Below are 13725 nucleotides of genomic sequence, written 5' to 3' on the forward strand. Positions count from 1 at the left end.
GTTATTTGAGGTGGCTTTTGAACCCCTCACTATGATCATAAAGACGCACATGATTAAAGTTCTTGATTGGGATCAGTAGCAAGTGGATAAAATGACTCTGTACATGGATGCAATGCAAGGTGGAGAGACACAAACCTTTGAAAACACTTTTGCTCCCATGCACATTGGAAAGTAGTGAAAACATGACAAGACTTTCCACATGCAAACAAAATTCTTAGCAACAAGGTTTGCTATTGGATTTTTACCCAAATGTAATTCATTGCTGTTTTTTTGAGCCCATGGGAAAAATTGTTTCCTGCCCTCATTATGAACTTGGCGGTAATCATCGCCGACCGCTGTGGCGACGGTGAACAGAAGACCGCCAGTGGCGGTAGACTGCACACCACCGAATAATGATGCCAAAAAGTCAAACTTCCAAAAATCCTGCAACCTCCACCCACCCCCAGGGCCTATGATGGCGAAAAGGCAGTACAACCCACCCTGCCACGCAGACAAATCCTCTGCCCACCAAAAATTGAAGGACAAATCCGCGTGGCGGATAGTTAATGCCGAACCACCATTGGCAGTACGGACCGCCATGGCCAGTAATGGGACCCACCAACAACAAAAGCACACATTGGCAACTTTGAAACCCACACACATGACACACACCCACAACACTATAAAACACTCACACACATACCCCTCAATACTTTGCATCACAAATAGCACAACAGAGATTAACAACACAACACGTGTTCACTGAATCCAACATCACACAAGTCACACACACAAATACACCACCAAAACACATACAAACCCCAAACACCTTTACAAGCCACAACCACTCAACAGCACCCTCACCAATACACCCACAACACACCACACACAACATGGCACCCCTGCTTCACAGATAGGGAGCTAAGGACCATGGTGGACGAAATACTCAGGGTCGAGCCGCAACTATTCGGGGCACAGGTGCAGAAGACACCCGTGGCCAGGAAGATGGAGCTATGGCAGAGGATAGTCAACAAGGTCAACGCAGTGGGAAACCATCCACGCACAAGGGATGACATCCGGAAGAGATGGAACAACCTGCACGGGAAGGTTCGGTCAATGGCATCCAGGCACAATATCGCCATACAGAAGACTGGTGGTGATCCCTCACCTACTACCCCCGAATACACCAACTGGGAGGAGAAGGTTCTGGCTATCCTGCACCCGGAGAGCCTCACTGGACTCGCAGGAGGACTGGACTCAGGTAAGTCAACTAAAATACCTCAACCGTCACCCCACCTATATAATGCATGTATCACCCACCCCTCTCACTACCACAAGGGCCCCATCCCCTACCCAGTCCACAGCACCCACATCCAACTCCCCTGCATGCCCACTATCCCACAAACAGACCTCCATCCAGCCCCCTCTGCACAGTCACCTACCCCTGCATGGATTCCCAGTGGCACTACAGCACCCACAATGCACCTCACATAAAATGCAAAGAAATGTACACTAAGGGACCTTGTGTGCCACAACAGGGGAATATAACCATCTAATAGGGCAGGGCAGTGCAGCAATTGCCGAAAAAGTACCTGACACCCACAAGTCCATTCCCCCCCCAGACAGGCACCACCACCCATGCCACCTGGACGGAGGCGCAAGGGAGTGCCAGCGCCCCACCTGAAGACAGAGGCTCCACTCAGGAGAGTGCAGAGAGATATCTGGAAATAGAGGAACTCCCTGGCCCATCACACAATCCTGGACTGTCACCCTCCAGCAGCCCCACCCAGGATACCACTGACACCCTTACCACCCAGCCACCATCATCAGCCCTGGGCAAACGATCACACACCAGTGTCTCCCGTGCACGGACTGGCAGCCCATATGTACAGAGGCCAGAGTCTCCACCCACCAACAGGCAGGATGACGAAAGACCAGCTGCAAGTGGGACTGCCAGACCTGTGCAGGGGACACAGGAACAGGGGGCTAGGACCAGTGGGAGGGCATCAGTGGCCCGGGGGGGGTGGCCAAAGGATGGATGCAGAAGCCCGGGAGGTGATATCTGAGGTCCTGGGAGCATACCACCATACCCAGGACAGGATGGGCCAGATCCTGGCCACCTTGGAGCAGAATCAGAGGCTGCAGATAGCACACCACCAGGAGGCCACGGAGCAATGGAAACAGCTCAATGCCACAATAGCCTCCATTGCAGGGGTGCCTCAGCACCAGTACCACAGCTAGCCTGAGTCTTCCACCCACCTGCAAGCCCCGACCACTAGCAAGGACACTACCCTGCCCTCTATTTTCAGCCGCCACTGGACTGGTGGCACTGGCAGAGGACACACAGGAAACCAGCACCCCCACTGCTGCAGCCCAGCTCCAGCTTCGCAAATGTGCCCTCAGACCCAGACATGCCACTGAAACACCAGCCAAGACCAAGCTCAGCGCTAGGAAGTGATTCTGCCCTGATCTGTCTCCCTTGTGTGCCACTGTGCTACGTTGTTGAGATGCCACTGCCATCACACCATCTTCCAATGGCCACATGGACCAAAACCCAGTGCTACCAACAGCTGAGCATATGTACCTGAGTATGTATGTGCACCATGGGCCCCCTCCCTTTCACCGTCCCAACACTTATGTATATGTTGCTATTCAATAAATACACCTATGCACTCAAATCATATGTCCCTCGTCAATATGAGAAATGAATTGTGAGTGTGTATGCATTAGCCAGTCAGTTTCATAATCATACCTTTATTGCAGGAGGGGATCCAATGGACTGTAGTGTCTGAAGTAGGTCATACTGTACATAATACTGGGTTTCCTGGCACATGCCACTTTAGTCATCAGTTAGCATTGTCACTGACTATAGACACCACATTACCAATTACATTAGTTAGACTGAAACTATCCAGTGAATACATCCGCATCATTGAACGGTACCTAGAGTCACTGGAAGTATAGGCGGATTAGCTGGGTCCTGGAGTTCAGATCTTCCCTCTCTTCTTCCTCACCATCACTCTCATCCCCTCTCTGAGGTCACAGGGCTGGTTGGGCAGCACCCTCCTCTTCCAGAAGAGGGATAGCTTTCCTCACAGCCAGGTTGTGCAGCATGCAGCAGGCCACCACTATCTTCCAAACCTTGTCAGGGACATAGCACAGGGATCCCCCAGAGAGATGGAGGCAATGAAATCTAGCTTTCGGGAGACCTATAGTGCGCTCAATCACCCTCCTAGTACGTCCATGGCCCTCATTATAATTCCTCTCTACATCTGTCCTGGGATTCCTCACAGGTGTCGGGAGCCATTGGAAGTTGGGGTAGCCCGAATCACCTGCAGAAGTAGGCAAACCAGGACCTTAATAAACTGACTTTACTTGCATACAGCCTGGCTGTCAGCTATGTACTGATCCAGTGCCATACACACTCACCTATGAGCCATCCTCTGTCCCCTTGTAGTTGTTCCATCATGTGTGGTACACTGCTGTTTCTCAGGACAAAGGAATCATGGACTGATCCTGGGAACCTGGCATTGACATGTGATATGTACTGGTCAGCAGTACACAACAATTGTACATTCATGGAGTGATAGTTCTTTCGATTCCTGTGCACCTGTTCATTCACTCTTGGGGGTATGAGAGCTATGTGGGTTCCATCAATGGCACCTATCACATGGGGGATATTAGCAAAGGCATAAAATCCAGATTTGATGGCGGGAAGTTCAGCCCTTTGGGGAAACTGGACATACGTTTGCAAGTGTTGAACGTAGGTATCCAGGAATTTGGACAGGATGAGGCTGAACATTGGCTGTGAGACCCCTGCACTCATGCCCACTGTCACCTGAAATGAGCCCGTAGGCAAAAAATGGAGTACAGATAGCACTTGCACAGTTGTAGGGAAGGCATGCTGATTTCGATTTGCCGGTTTCAGTACAGGATCCATTAATGCACAGAGGTCATGGGTAGTAGCTCTATTGAGTCTGTAGGTGATAATGATCTGACGTCCCTCCAGAGTTTCCAGATCAACCAGGGGTTTGTATACAGATGGGGCCCTCCCTCGCCACATGGGTCTGTACCTATGGGGGAGGAAAGAACACAATCTGGGTGTCAACTTCCACTTGCATCCAATGATGTCACTGTAATTTTTTAAGTGCAACTCCCAGATAATACACACAAATGGAAAGTATGAAGTACACCGTCAGGCAAATGTGTGCTGAGTTAATTCTGTCATAATGGCATCCCAGTGTGGACACACTTCGAAAGATGGGTACACGTGAAGATCATAGACTCATGTCAGCAAGCGACGAAGAGCGGAGAGTTTGAGGCCCTGGATGAGGCCCCTGGCCAGGCTATGGTGACATGGTGGTAGCAAAATGGCAGCCTCCTGCCATCCAGGTATGATAGCGTTGAAGTGACTTAATTCCGCTGGCGTTAGTCATCATGGAGGAAGGCAGTGTTAACCGCTGTGCACCTGATCATTGGATTACATGGTTGTCGGTAGGGGAACCTGGGCCAATCATGATCACCGCCGGCAGTGACGGAGCACACCGCTGTGGTACCTATGGCATTTTGTCAGACACTTGACTCCTGATTCCCGTGCAGGGTAGCACTCTAGTGCGTGTGCTGCTGTGTCCTCACTCTGGTCCCTGAGATGGCGCGGGTTACAGGGGAACGGGCCCCGGCCTTCACCGTGGAGGAGCTGGAGAAGCTGGTGGACGGGGTCCTACCCCTGAATGGGAAGTTGTATGGGCGACCAGAGGAGCAGGTGAGTTGGCATCTGTCATCCTTAGATGTGTGTGATTGTGGCGGATGCCTGTATGCATGTGGTTTCGATGTGTAACTGCCCAGCCGTAGATTGTCTGTCATGTTCTGTATGTGAGTTGAAAACATGCCTTTCAGCAATGGCCAGGAAGACCGGAGAGACCTAGCTGGGGAAGGCCTCCCAATGAGGAAGGGGTGCCCGTCGGACCCTGACCCCCTAATGGCCCGCATTCTGGCAGTGGCCTATCTGGATTTGGATGTGCGCTTGAAGGCAGCACAGCAGCCACGGGGGTGAGTACCAACACTGCTGTGATACTTCTTTGACGGATGTATGTTGGTGCTGTGGTATGTATGCATTTTAGTGCCAGGCACTTGGACAGGTGTGTTCCTGCAGTTCTGCCCCCTCAAAGTCCGTGGGATGGTGTGAGGGCTAGTTTGTTCAGTCTCTATAGGCCCATGGGGTGTCCCCTTTCTGTCATCTGGTATGCATTGTGACCTCGTGGACTTGTAAGTGCATTGGCTGGGCATGGTCTCTCATGGGTGTACTTCACACAGTGTATCAGGTCCGTGTTTCATGTAGGTTAGGTGGTGTATTCTGGGGTAATGGCCACTTGTCAGGGGCACAATCATGACGCATGTTGTATGTGTTGCTTGTAACTGTGCGACCTGGATGGGAGTGTGTGTGAGCCAGAGATGTACATATATTCAGGTTTTGACAAAGTTCTCCCTTGTTTTGTCCCTCCACCCCAGTGCTCTTGTGTCCTTTGTGTACATCAGCATCATCTGGCGAGGGAGCAGTGGCACTGGCGAGTGGGGGATGCAGCAGCCCACGGTTCCAAGGAGGCAGAATCAACGTACGCCAAGGGACCAGTGCTTTGGAGGGCGAGGGGAGTACCACGGGGAGGCAACTACCACTGGAGGTAGTGACTCTGAAAACTCCTCCGATGGGTGCTCCCTGGTGGTGCGGACCCTACTGGGCACACCCATTCTATACCATCTTCCGCCACCCCCCATGCCATCACCGCCCTCCCAGTTGCTCCCCACCCAGTTGCCTGTGTCTGCTCACCCAGGATGGTGGGCATCTCCTTTGCCCCAGGCACCTCATCCCCTGCCCCAGTCAACCCTGCTGCCCTCACAGAGGAGGCTATTGACCTCCTGAGGACCATCTCTGTAGGCCAGAAAACCATCATGAATGCCATCCAGGGGCTAGAATCCCAGATGCAGCAATGCAGTGCATACTTGGAAGGCATTCACGGTGCCATGCCTGGCCTACAGAGATATTTTCAGGATCTGGCCTCCTCTTTGACGGCAGCCAGTGTCCCTGGTCTTTCCGTTCCCCACTCCCACCACCTCTACCCCTTCCATTACCCCACTCCCTTCACCCATCCCAAGCACACATACAGACAGCCATGCACACATTGACAGCTAGTGCTCCCCGTGGTGATATACACTCACCCGATGCCCATGGCCTGCTCCATGCATCAGCAGTCAGGCCACTATGCTACTTGTCTTCAGGCAATGTAGAGTTTCCTCTAAAGCTATATGTTGGGATGCCACCTTCCTCTGGAGATGCAGCTGTTGTCTCCTTGTAGGCCTCTACCTCCTGGCGCTTCTTTGCCTGCAGGTAGAGGCCAGTGCATACTTTCTTTCTGGGCTACATTACAGACCGCTTCTTAATTTTATGCCTTATGGCTGTAGGGTCTAAATTTTTTCAGATCCCCGTAGCCAGCCACTGTAGCAGCGTTTTCCCACAGTGGTACCTGAACACACAAGTTCAAGTCACCAAGGGCTTGTGGAGGCTGTCATTCTTTTCATCTTCAGTCTTTGCAGTGTTTTGGTTCCCGAAAGTGTGCATGTGTTTAAAAAAAAAAAAAACATACGACATTTGACCAAAATTGGATCCCTAAAAAAATACAACTATAAGAGGCACTGGGGTGAGAAGTGATAAAGATTGCAAGTGTTACTACCGAGCTTCAAACTTGTGTGATATTTTTAGTTGAGTCTTTGTGCTATGTATGCTCAAGGACTGTTGTTATTGTGCCAAAACCTCCAGGAAGATGTTTCACTTCAGATTTTCAAAAACAATTTATCTTTTATGGTCACAGAACCATATCTTGACGTTATTACATAGTTGTCTACTTAAAAACGGCAATTTATGAATGCAGGGAGTATCTTGAGCAAGATTTGACACTTTATAAAGTACAGACAACTGTAGCCAAGTTCTGCCCTGGGAAAACTCCTGGGCCTAATGGTATACCAGCAGAGTTTTACAAATGGTTCTCCAGTCTTTTAGGGCCTCACTTGCTACACATGAATCAGGAGAGAAAGGAAAACTCCCCCCTGACCTCTGGAGAGCCCTAATCGTTACAATATACAAGGACCGGAAGCCTAGGAACAAATGTACATCATATCGCCTGATATCCCTGCTAGATGCAGAGACCAAGATACTTGCCGGGGAGATCGACATAGCAGAATATCCAGAGGGCACATAATTGGCTTACCTCAGTGCAATTCCGAGATGCACCTCGCATCTTTTTATCACTTGACGCGGAAAAGGCCTTTGACGCGGTTCACTCGCCTTTCCTAGAGCAGACGCTGTGCAGATTCAGGTTTGGCCCCATATTTAGACACTGGGTGGCGCTCCTATATTGTGATCCAATGGCCTCAAAGTAAATGGATTGACCTCTGGAGAATTACCAATAGCTAGAGGCACCAGACAGGGCTGTCCCCTATTGCCCCTTTTATTTGCCCTTACTACTGAATCCCTAGCAAACCAGATAAGACATCACCCTGATGTACATGGATTCCAGACCCTCCACGGAGACAAGCACAAGGAAAAAATATCACTCTACGCATACGACGTACTTCTTTACATCACTGATCCCGCGAACATTATCCCACTGCTTTTTCCATTATACATGAATATGGGGCCCACTCAGACTACAAAATTAATTGGGACAAGTCTGTGCTATACACCCCCAAAACACTACAGGTTTTCCTGCTGATGCCACAGAGTCTCCGACACACTACAGGGATGATCACCCTTCCCAAATGACTGCATGTGTTACAAAACACTTATTACCCGTTCTCCCAAACCACGCTCCTTACAGTAAACAAGACCCTGCGAATCCTGCTGCGGATAGCCATTAAAACGCTCCAATGTAGTCCATACATAGGGGGCATTGCCTTCCCGGACGTAGAGAGCTATTACTGGGCAGCTCACTTGATAGCTGTCAACGATTGGATGCATGCCTCCCAGGACCACCCAACCTACCGTCTGGAACGCAACTTCCTGGGCCCTATAACATACCTACACTAGCTGTATGGAGGACTAGGGTTATCCACACTCCCTCTGGCCCCACAAGTCTCCATCCTAGCATATTGTAAGTCCACCAAAATAATTGGTTGGACACGAAAGGTCACCACACTGACACCCCTCCCTTTGGAAAGGGACATGGCTGAAAGAAATGGCGAAATTGGGGGTCTTTGAGACGCAGGTCATGAAATGAATTACCACAATAGGGATCTCCTCCAACAGGGAACCATTATGCCCTTCCTATCCCTATGACAAGAATATAATATGCACCAGTCCCAATTCCTGAAAATATGCACAACTGTGTCATGCATGGAACGCCAAGGGATTGACAGGCACGGATATTCCCAAATACGCCCCCCCTTTGAAGGGTGACTTCTGACAAGGGAACTAGGCAGGGGAGCGGTTTCCTGCACATTCAAACGATAAATAACAGTATGCCAGACAATCTGGTCGCTCTGAAAACTAAATGGGAACAGGACCTGGGCGAACTGGATGACCTAGACTTGGAGGTGGCACTTATGCACCCCCGAGAGGTAGCTATCAAATCCCACCTATGCTTGATTCAAGTCAAGATCCTTCATAGAGCCTATTACAACAGACCCTCTCACTTCTCTGCTTGAGATGTGGGACTGACAGCGGCTCGTTCATACACACATTATGGGAATGCTGAGATACCCAAGCATACTGGAGGGCGATAACACAGGAACTCACCATAATACTAGAAGTACAGATCCCATTAGAACTGAAATTTGTCTTATTGGGAATCCCGAACGATGTAGGCATCCCATGATTTAATCTCCTGTTCTGTGCACTGGGACTTGTGATGGGAAAGCGAGATCTAGCTAGACGCTGGGGGGTGACAGATGTGCCACACACAAAGGAGTAGTGAACAGGAATGGATATGTACATGTCTACATAAAAGGTAGTATAGGGAACAGGGATTGCCCCTTAAGTTTGACAAAATATGGGGCTAGTGAAGGTCGCACTATGGACCAGGGGTACTGACTGACGCCCAGGATATTTCTTAGGGTTCAGGTGGGGATGTGTAACTGGAGACAATGGGTTATACACTGCATGTCCAAATGTCGATGTTCATTGAAGTTGTCTGTCGAAAGTGCGATAACAAATGTCAATTTGGCTTGTTAAGCTCTGTTCCCAAGATACCAGATACGTACCTATGCTGTAACGAATGCTCGAGTGCAACGGTCCTTCACGTTGTTTTGTTTCAGCATACGATAAAAAGAAAAATACATGTAAAAATAAATAAAATAAAAAATAATTTGTGAATGCAATTTCATCATTTTCCAGGACTAGATGTAATTACTCTTGGAGTTGATAAATATAGTCTCATCCTAATGTTCCATCTTTTTTACTTTCTGCAGAGATGGAAATCAGTGACCATTGTAACTACACTGCCCTTCCCCCAGTAAGCAAAACTTCCAACCTGAAGCAAGAGAACCTCTACACCAATGGGTCACTGCTGACCTTCCCCCAACAAGGGAAAGGTGAGCACTTGGCGATGTGTAAAAGGGTGAGGCAATTTAATGGATTTTGGTGCAAATACAGGGAAGGTTTTTTGGGGGGGCAGGGTGCTGAAGAATTGTGTGTAGCATTGAGGGATGCAGTGATGGAAAAGAGGAAGTTCATCCTCTTAAGATTGTTATTTTATACGTAAACATGTACTTGATGATTAGTCCTTACCAAGTCCTAATAGGAGATAAAACTAATCTCATGTGATAAGCAACACACCTAGCAGTAGCTTTGCTATTTTTTGTAAAATGGAAAAGTCCGCTAACATTGAGAAGCCTTGTGTGAAAATGTTCCTTAACTGCTTGCCTATCTGCCCCTATACCTATCTGTTCAGAAGGTAATTAGAATCAAATGCTGCTAAACAAACAGACAATATATTTGATCATCGGTAAGTGCTACTAATTTAAATAAACAAAATCAGAAACTATAGATTTTGGATCAGAACCATTGAGGGTTGAAGTAGCACACCTTGCCTGAACTAAAAAAGGAACCTTATCAGCAGTCTGTGAAGGGTATGAAGTCGTATCTAGACAATATGATGTTCGTCATTCCACAGTGAGACAGTTAAAGGTTCTTGATACCTACTCAGGAGTGGGTGACCTATCACATTTACTCCAAGACCAGAATGTATGCCTCTCCTATTAATCTAAATGAACCCAAAGCTACATCTAGGGATCTAAAGCCCAATGACAATATGATAAACGTTACACCTTATGATTCTACATTTTGGAGAAGATTGAACAAATACGAGTTTTGTGGAACAATATCCAGAAGAAAACCCCTTCTCTCCCAAAAGAACATTTCTGCATAGCTTAGGTTTGCTAAATAGCTCCTGAATAATAACAAGACTACTGGAACAATGTCCTCTGGATAGATGATGTGTAGTTGTTTGCTTATAATGTGCAGCATGCTTGGCGGAAACTGTATGATACCACCACATGAACCCCATATCAGCTGTTAAGCTTGTTGCTGGAGGGGTGATGATTTTGTCCTGATTTGCAGCTGCAGCACCTGAAAATCTAACAGTTCTCGAGTTCAGCTTGAATACCTCTCCATACCACTGTGCTGGGGAGGGAAATGTGAGACCATTTGACCATAAACTAAGGTTTAGTCCAAGGTTGATCCATGGAACTTAACATTGCTCTAAACACACCAGTAAGTTTACGGCCTAATGACTAAAATCTAAAAGAATGGGCCTACAAGTTTCAAAATGTGCTTTATGCAGTTTGCTAGTCCAGTGGACCCACACACTATGGATCTTGTTCTATACCTAATGTAGAGATTTACCAGAGTGAAAATTGCTTCATTGTTGGTAAAAATGTGTGGGAATCGCCCTAACTATTAAGGCTTTTTTTATTTTTATTAAATAAAACAACTTTTTCTTAATAGTCACAGTTCATTGGTTCATGACCCTAGAAGCTGTCGCTTTGAATGTGAAATCCTTACCGGGAAAGACGTTTTATGGTCATAAGTCCTCTAAGAGATTGGTGGAATTCAGGAAGATGTTTCCTTTCAAGTTTACAAAATCTATGTGGCTTCATTATCTGAGAACCATATATTGTCCTTGTGATGTAGTTGTTTACTTATGAATTATGGAAGACAGAATAAATCAGCCCTCCTTAATGAGTATACAAAGGAACTGAGTAGGTTGGCGGCTTATATAAAATCAGATATTTGATATCAGATATCAGATATTTGGCTCAGTGAGTAAGATGAATCAGATGTCCTAATACAGATCAGTGACATAATATCGAAGTAAAAAATATTGTAATACAGAAATATTGTATCAAAAGTATTGTTGACACAAATATTGTTTTCCTATATATATATATAATGGTAAATATAAAAATATCGGGAAAAATATTGTTTCCCACTAATATTGTAAAAAATAGGACAAAAAGATCAATTTCCATTACATACAGTATAAAATAGTAAAAGTTGAATATTTTAATAAATAACGTTGATATAAAGTATATTCAAAAAGTTTAAGTAAAATTTATTAATATAAATATATTTTTACTTCTATAAACATACATGCACGTGTGTGTGTGTGTGTGTGTGTGTGTGTGTGTGTATATATATATATATATATATATATCCTGCCATCTAGTGTTGGGCTTGGAGTGTTTTCGAGTCACGAGACCGAGGGACTCCTCCCTTTCGGCTCCATTGCGCATGGGCGTCGACTCCATCTTAGATTGTTTTCTTTCTGCCATCGGGTTCGGACGTGTTCCTCTTCGCTCCGTATTTCGAATCGGGAAAGTTAGCTAAATATCGAAAATTCAACGGTATTGTTCGCGCTTGGTACCGGTTTAGTGTTAGTTTATCGACACGATAGTAGAAGCGCTCCGGCGGCCCTTCAGGGCTTCCGCTCTTCAGCGGGGCCTGGTCGGCCCGACCGCATCCAATGACAAAACTAATGGACCGGACCCCCTTCCGCTTCTGTCCGAAGTGCCACTCGAAGTATCCTTACACAGACCAACACTTGGTCTGTAATCTGTGTTTATCACCAGAACACAGGGAGGATACTTGTGAGGCCTGTCGGGCGTTTCGATCTAAGAAGACCCTATGTGATCGAAGAGCGAGAAGACTACAAATGGCTTCGACACCGAGAGAACAACTCGACGTCGAAGAGGAGGAAAGAATTTCCATCCAGGGGACGGACTGAGACGAATCCAAAAGTGAGCGACCCACGACGATGCAGAAAACAGTGAGTAAAACTGCCCCGTCCAAGACTCACACAAAGATTGTTAAGGCCAAGGGGATGCCACCGCCAGCAGGCCATGGCTTAACCTATCGAAAAGAAGGTGACCAAACATTGGCACCGAAAAAGGCCAAAGAATTGCCGAAGACATCCGACTCCGGTCGAGATTCAGGTACCGAACGATCTCTGCACCGAGAGTTCCACTCATCCAAAGTGAGAAAAGTAACGTCGGAACCGAAAAAGACTTTATCGGAAGCATCGGTACCGAAAAAAAGCGGCTTCGGAGACGAAAAGAAGCTATTACACAGAAGAGCAAGGACTTTCCAGCCAAATGCATGAAAAACACAGATTTGAGCAGGAAATAAGTATGGGGGAACCAGACCATACGCAAAGGAGGTTGCATATCCAGAAAGAGACTGGAAAAATACAAACTCTTCCTCCAATCAGAACCAAACGAAAACTGGCATTTCATGAGTCAGAAATGCAGGCGAAGGTGGCCAGAGATAAAACCCCACCACCAAGGTTTTCGCCACAACCTTCCCCACTACACTCACCACAGCTGTCCCCGGTAACAACACTTCCAGTGCAGTCACCTACGCATACAGGGATGACACAGGATGATCCGGATGCATGGGACATATGATGCTCCAGTATCAGACAACAGCCCAGATTGTTACCCAACAAGGCCGTCACCTCCAGAGGACAGTACTGCATATACGCAGGTATTATCAAGGGCAGCTACGTTCCACAATGTAGCAATGCATTCAGAGCCAATAGAGGATGATTTCCTGTTCAACACATTGGCATCCACTCACACTTCCTACCAGAGCCTGCCAATGCTCCCGGGCATGCTCAAGCACGCAAAACAGGTATTCCAAGACCCAGTTAAAGGAAGGGCTATCACGCCTAGGGTGGAGAAAAAATACAAACCTCCCCCAACGAACCCTGTGTTTATAACACAGCAACTTACACCTGACTAATGGTTGTAGGAGCAGCAAGAAAGAGGGCAAACTCTCCATCGTCAGGAGACGCTCCACCGCCTGACAAAGAGAGTAGGAAGTTTGATGCAGCGGGCAAACGAGTGGCAGCACATGCAGCCAATCAATGGCGGATTGCAAACTCACAAGCCCTGCTGGCTTGCTACGACAGGGCACACTTGGACGAGATGCAACACATTATACAGCACTTGCCCAAAAAACACCAGAAACGTGCCCAACAGGTTGTGGAAGAAGGACGAGCAATATCCAACAACCAAATAAGGTCCGCATTAGACTCTGCAGACACAGCAGCACGAACAGTCAACACTGCGGTAACCATTCGCAGGCATGCATGGTTACGAAGCTCGGTGATTCAAGCCAGAAATCCAACAAGCTGTGTTAAACATGCCTTTTAACCAGGTACAATTGTACCGGCCGGAAGTGGACACAGCAATTGAAAA

At 47.4% G+C, this 13725-nt stretch overlaps 1 protein-coding gene across 5 annotated transcripts in view; it reads left to right on the forward strand.

Moving 5' to 3' along the window:
* The window catches only part of BAZ2A (bromodomain adjacent to zinc finger domain 2A), an 867588-nt gene that overhangs the window by 72162 nt on the left and 781701 nt on the right, over positions 1 to 13725 (forward strand). For 3 of the 5 annotated variants that reach the window (XM_069230685.1, XM_069230689.1, XM_069230686.1), the window contains one exon: positions 9436 to 9558. The exons of 1 other annotated variant lie outside the window; for it this stretch is intronic. In XM_069230685.1, the coding sequence (XP_069086786.1) occupies positions 9438 to 9558 (121 nt within the window). In that variant the 5' untranslated portion in view covers positions 9436 to 9437. Of the gene's footprint in view, positions 1 to 9435; positions 9585 to 13725 lie in introns of all 5 variants that reach the window. One more of the 5 variants, XM_069230687.1, reaches the window with a different exon arrangement.

Source organism: Pleurodeles waltl, chromosome 4_2 (genome assembly GCF_031143425.1).
Source record: "Pleurodeles waltl isolate 20211129_DDA chromosome 4_2, aPleWal1.hap1.20221129, whole genome shotgun sequence".
Lineage (NCBI taxonomy): Eukaryota > Metazoa > Chordata > Amphibia > Caudata > Salamandridae > Pleurodeles > Pleurodeles waltl.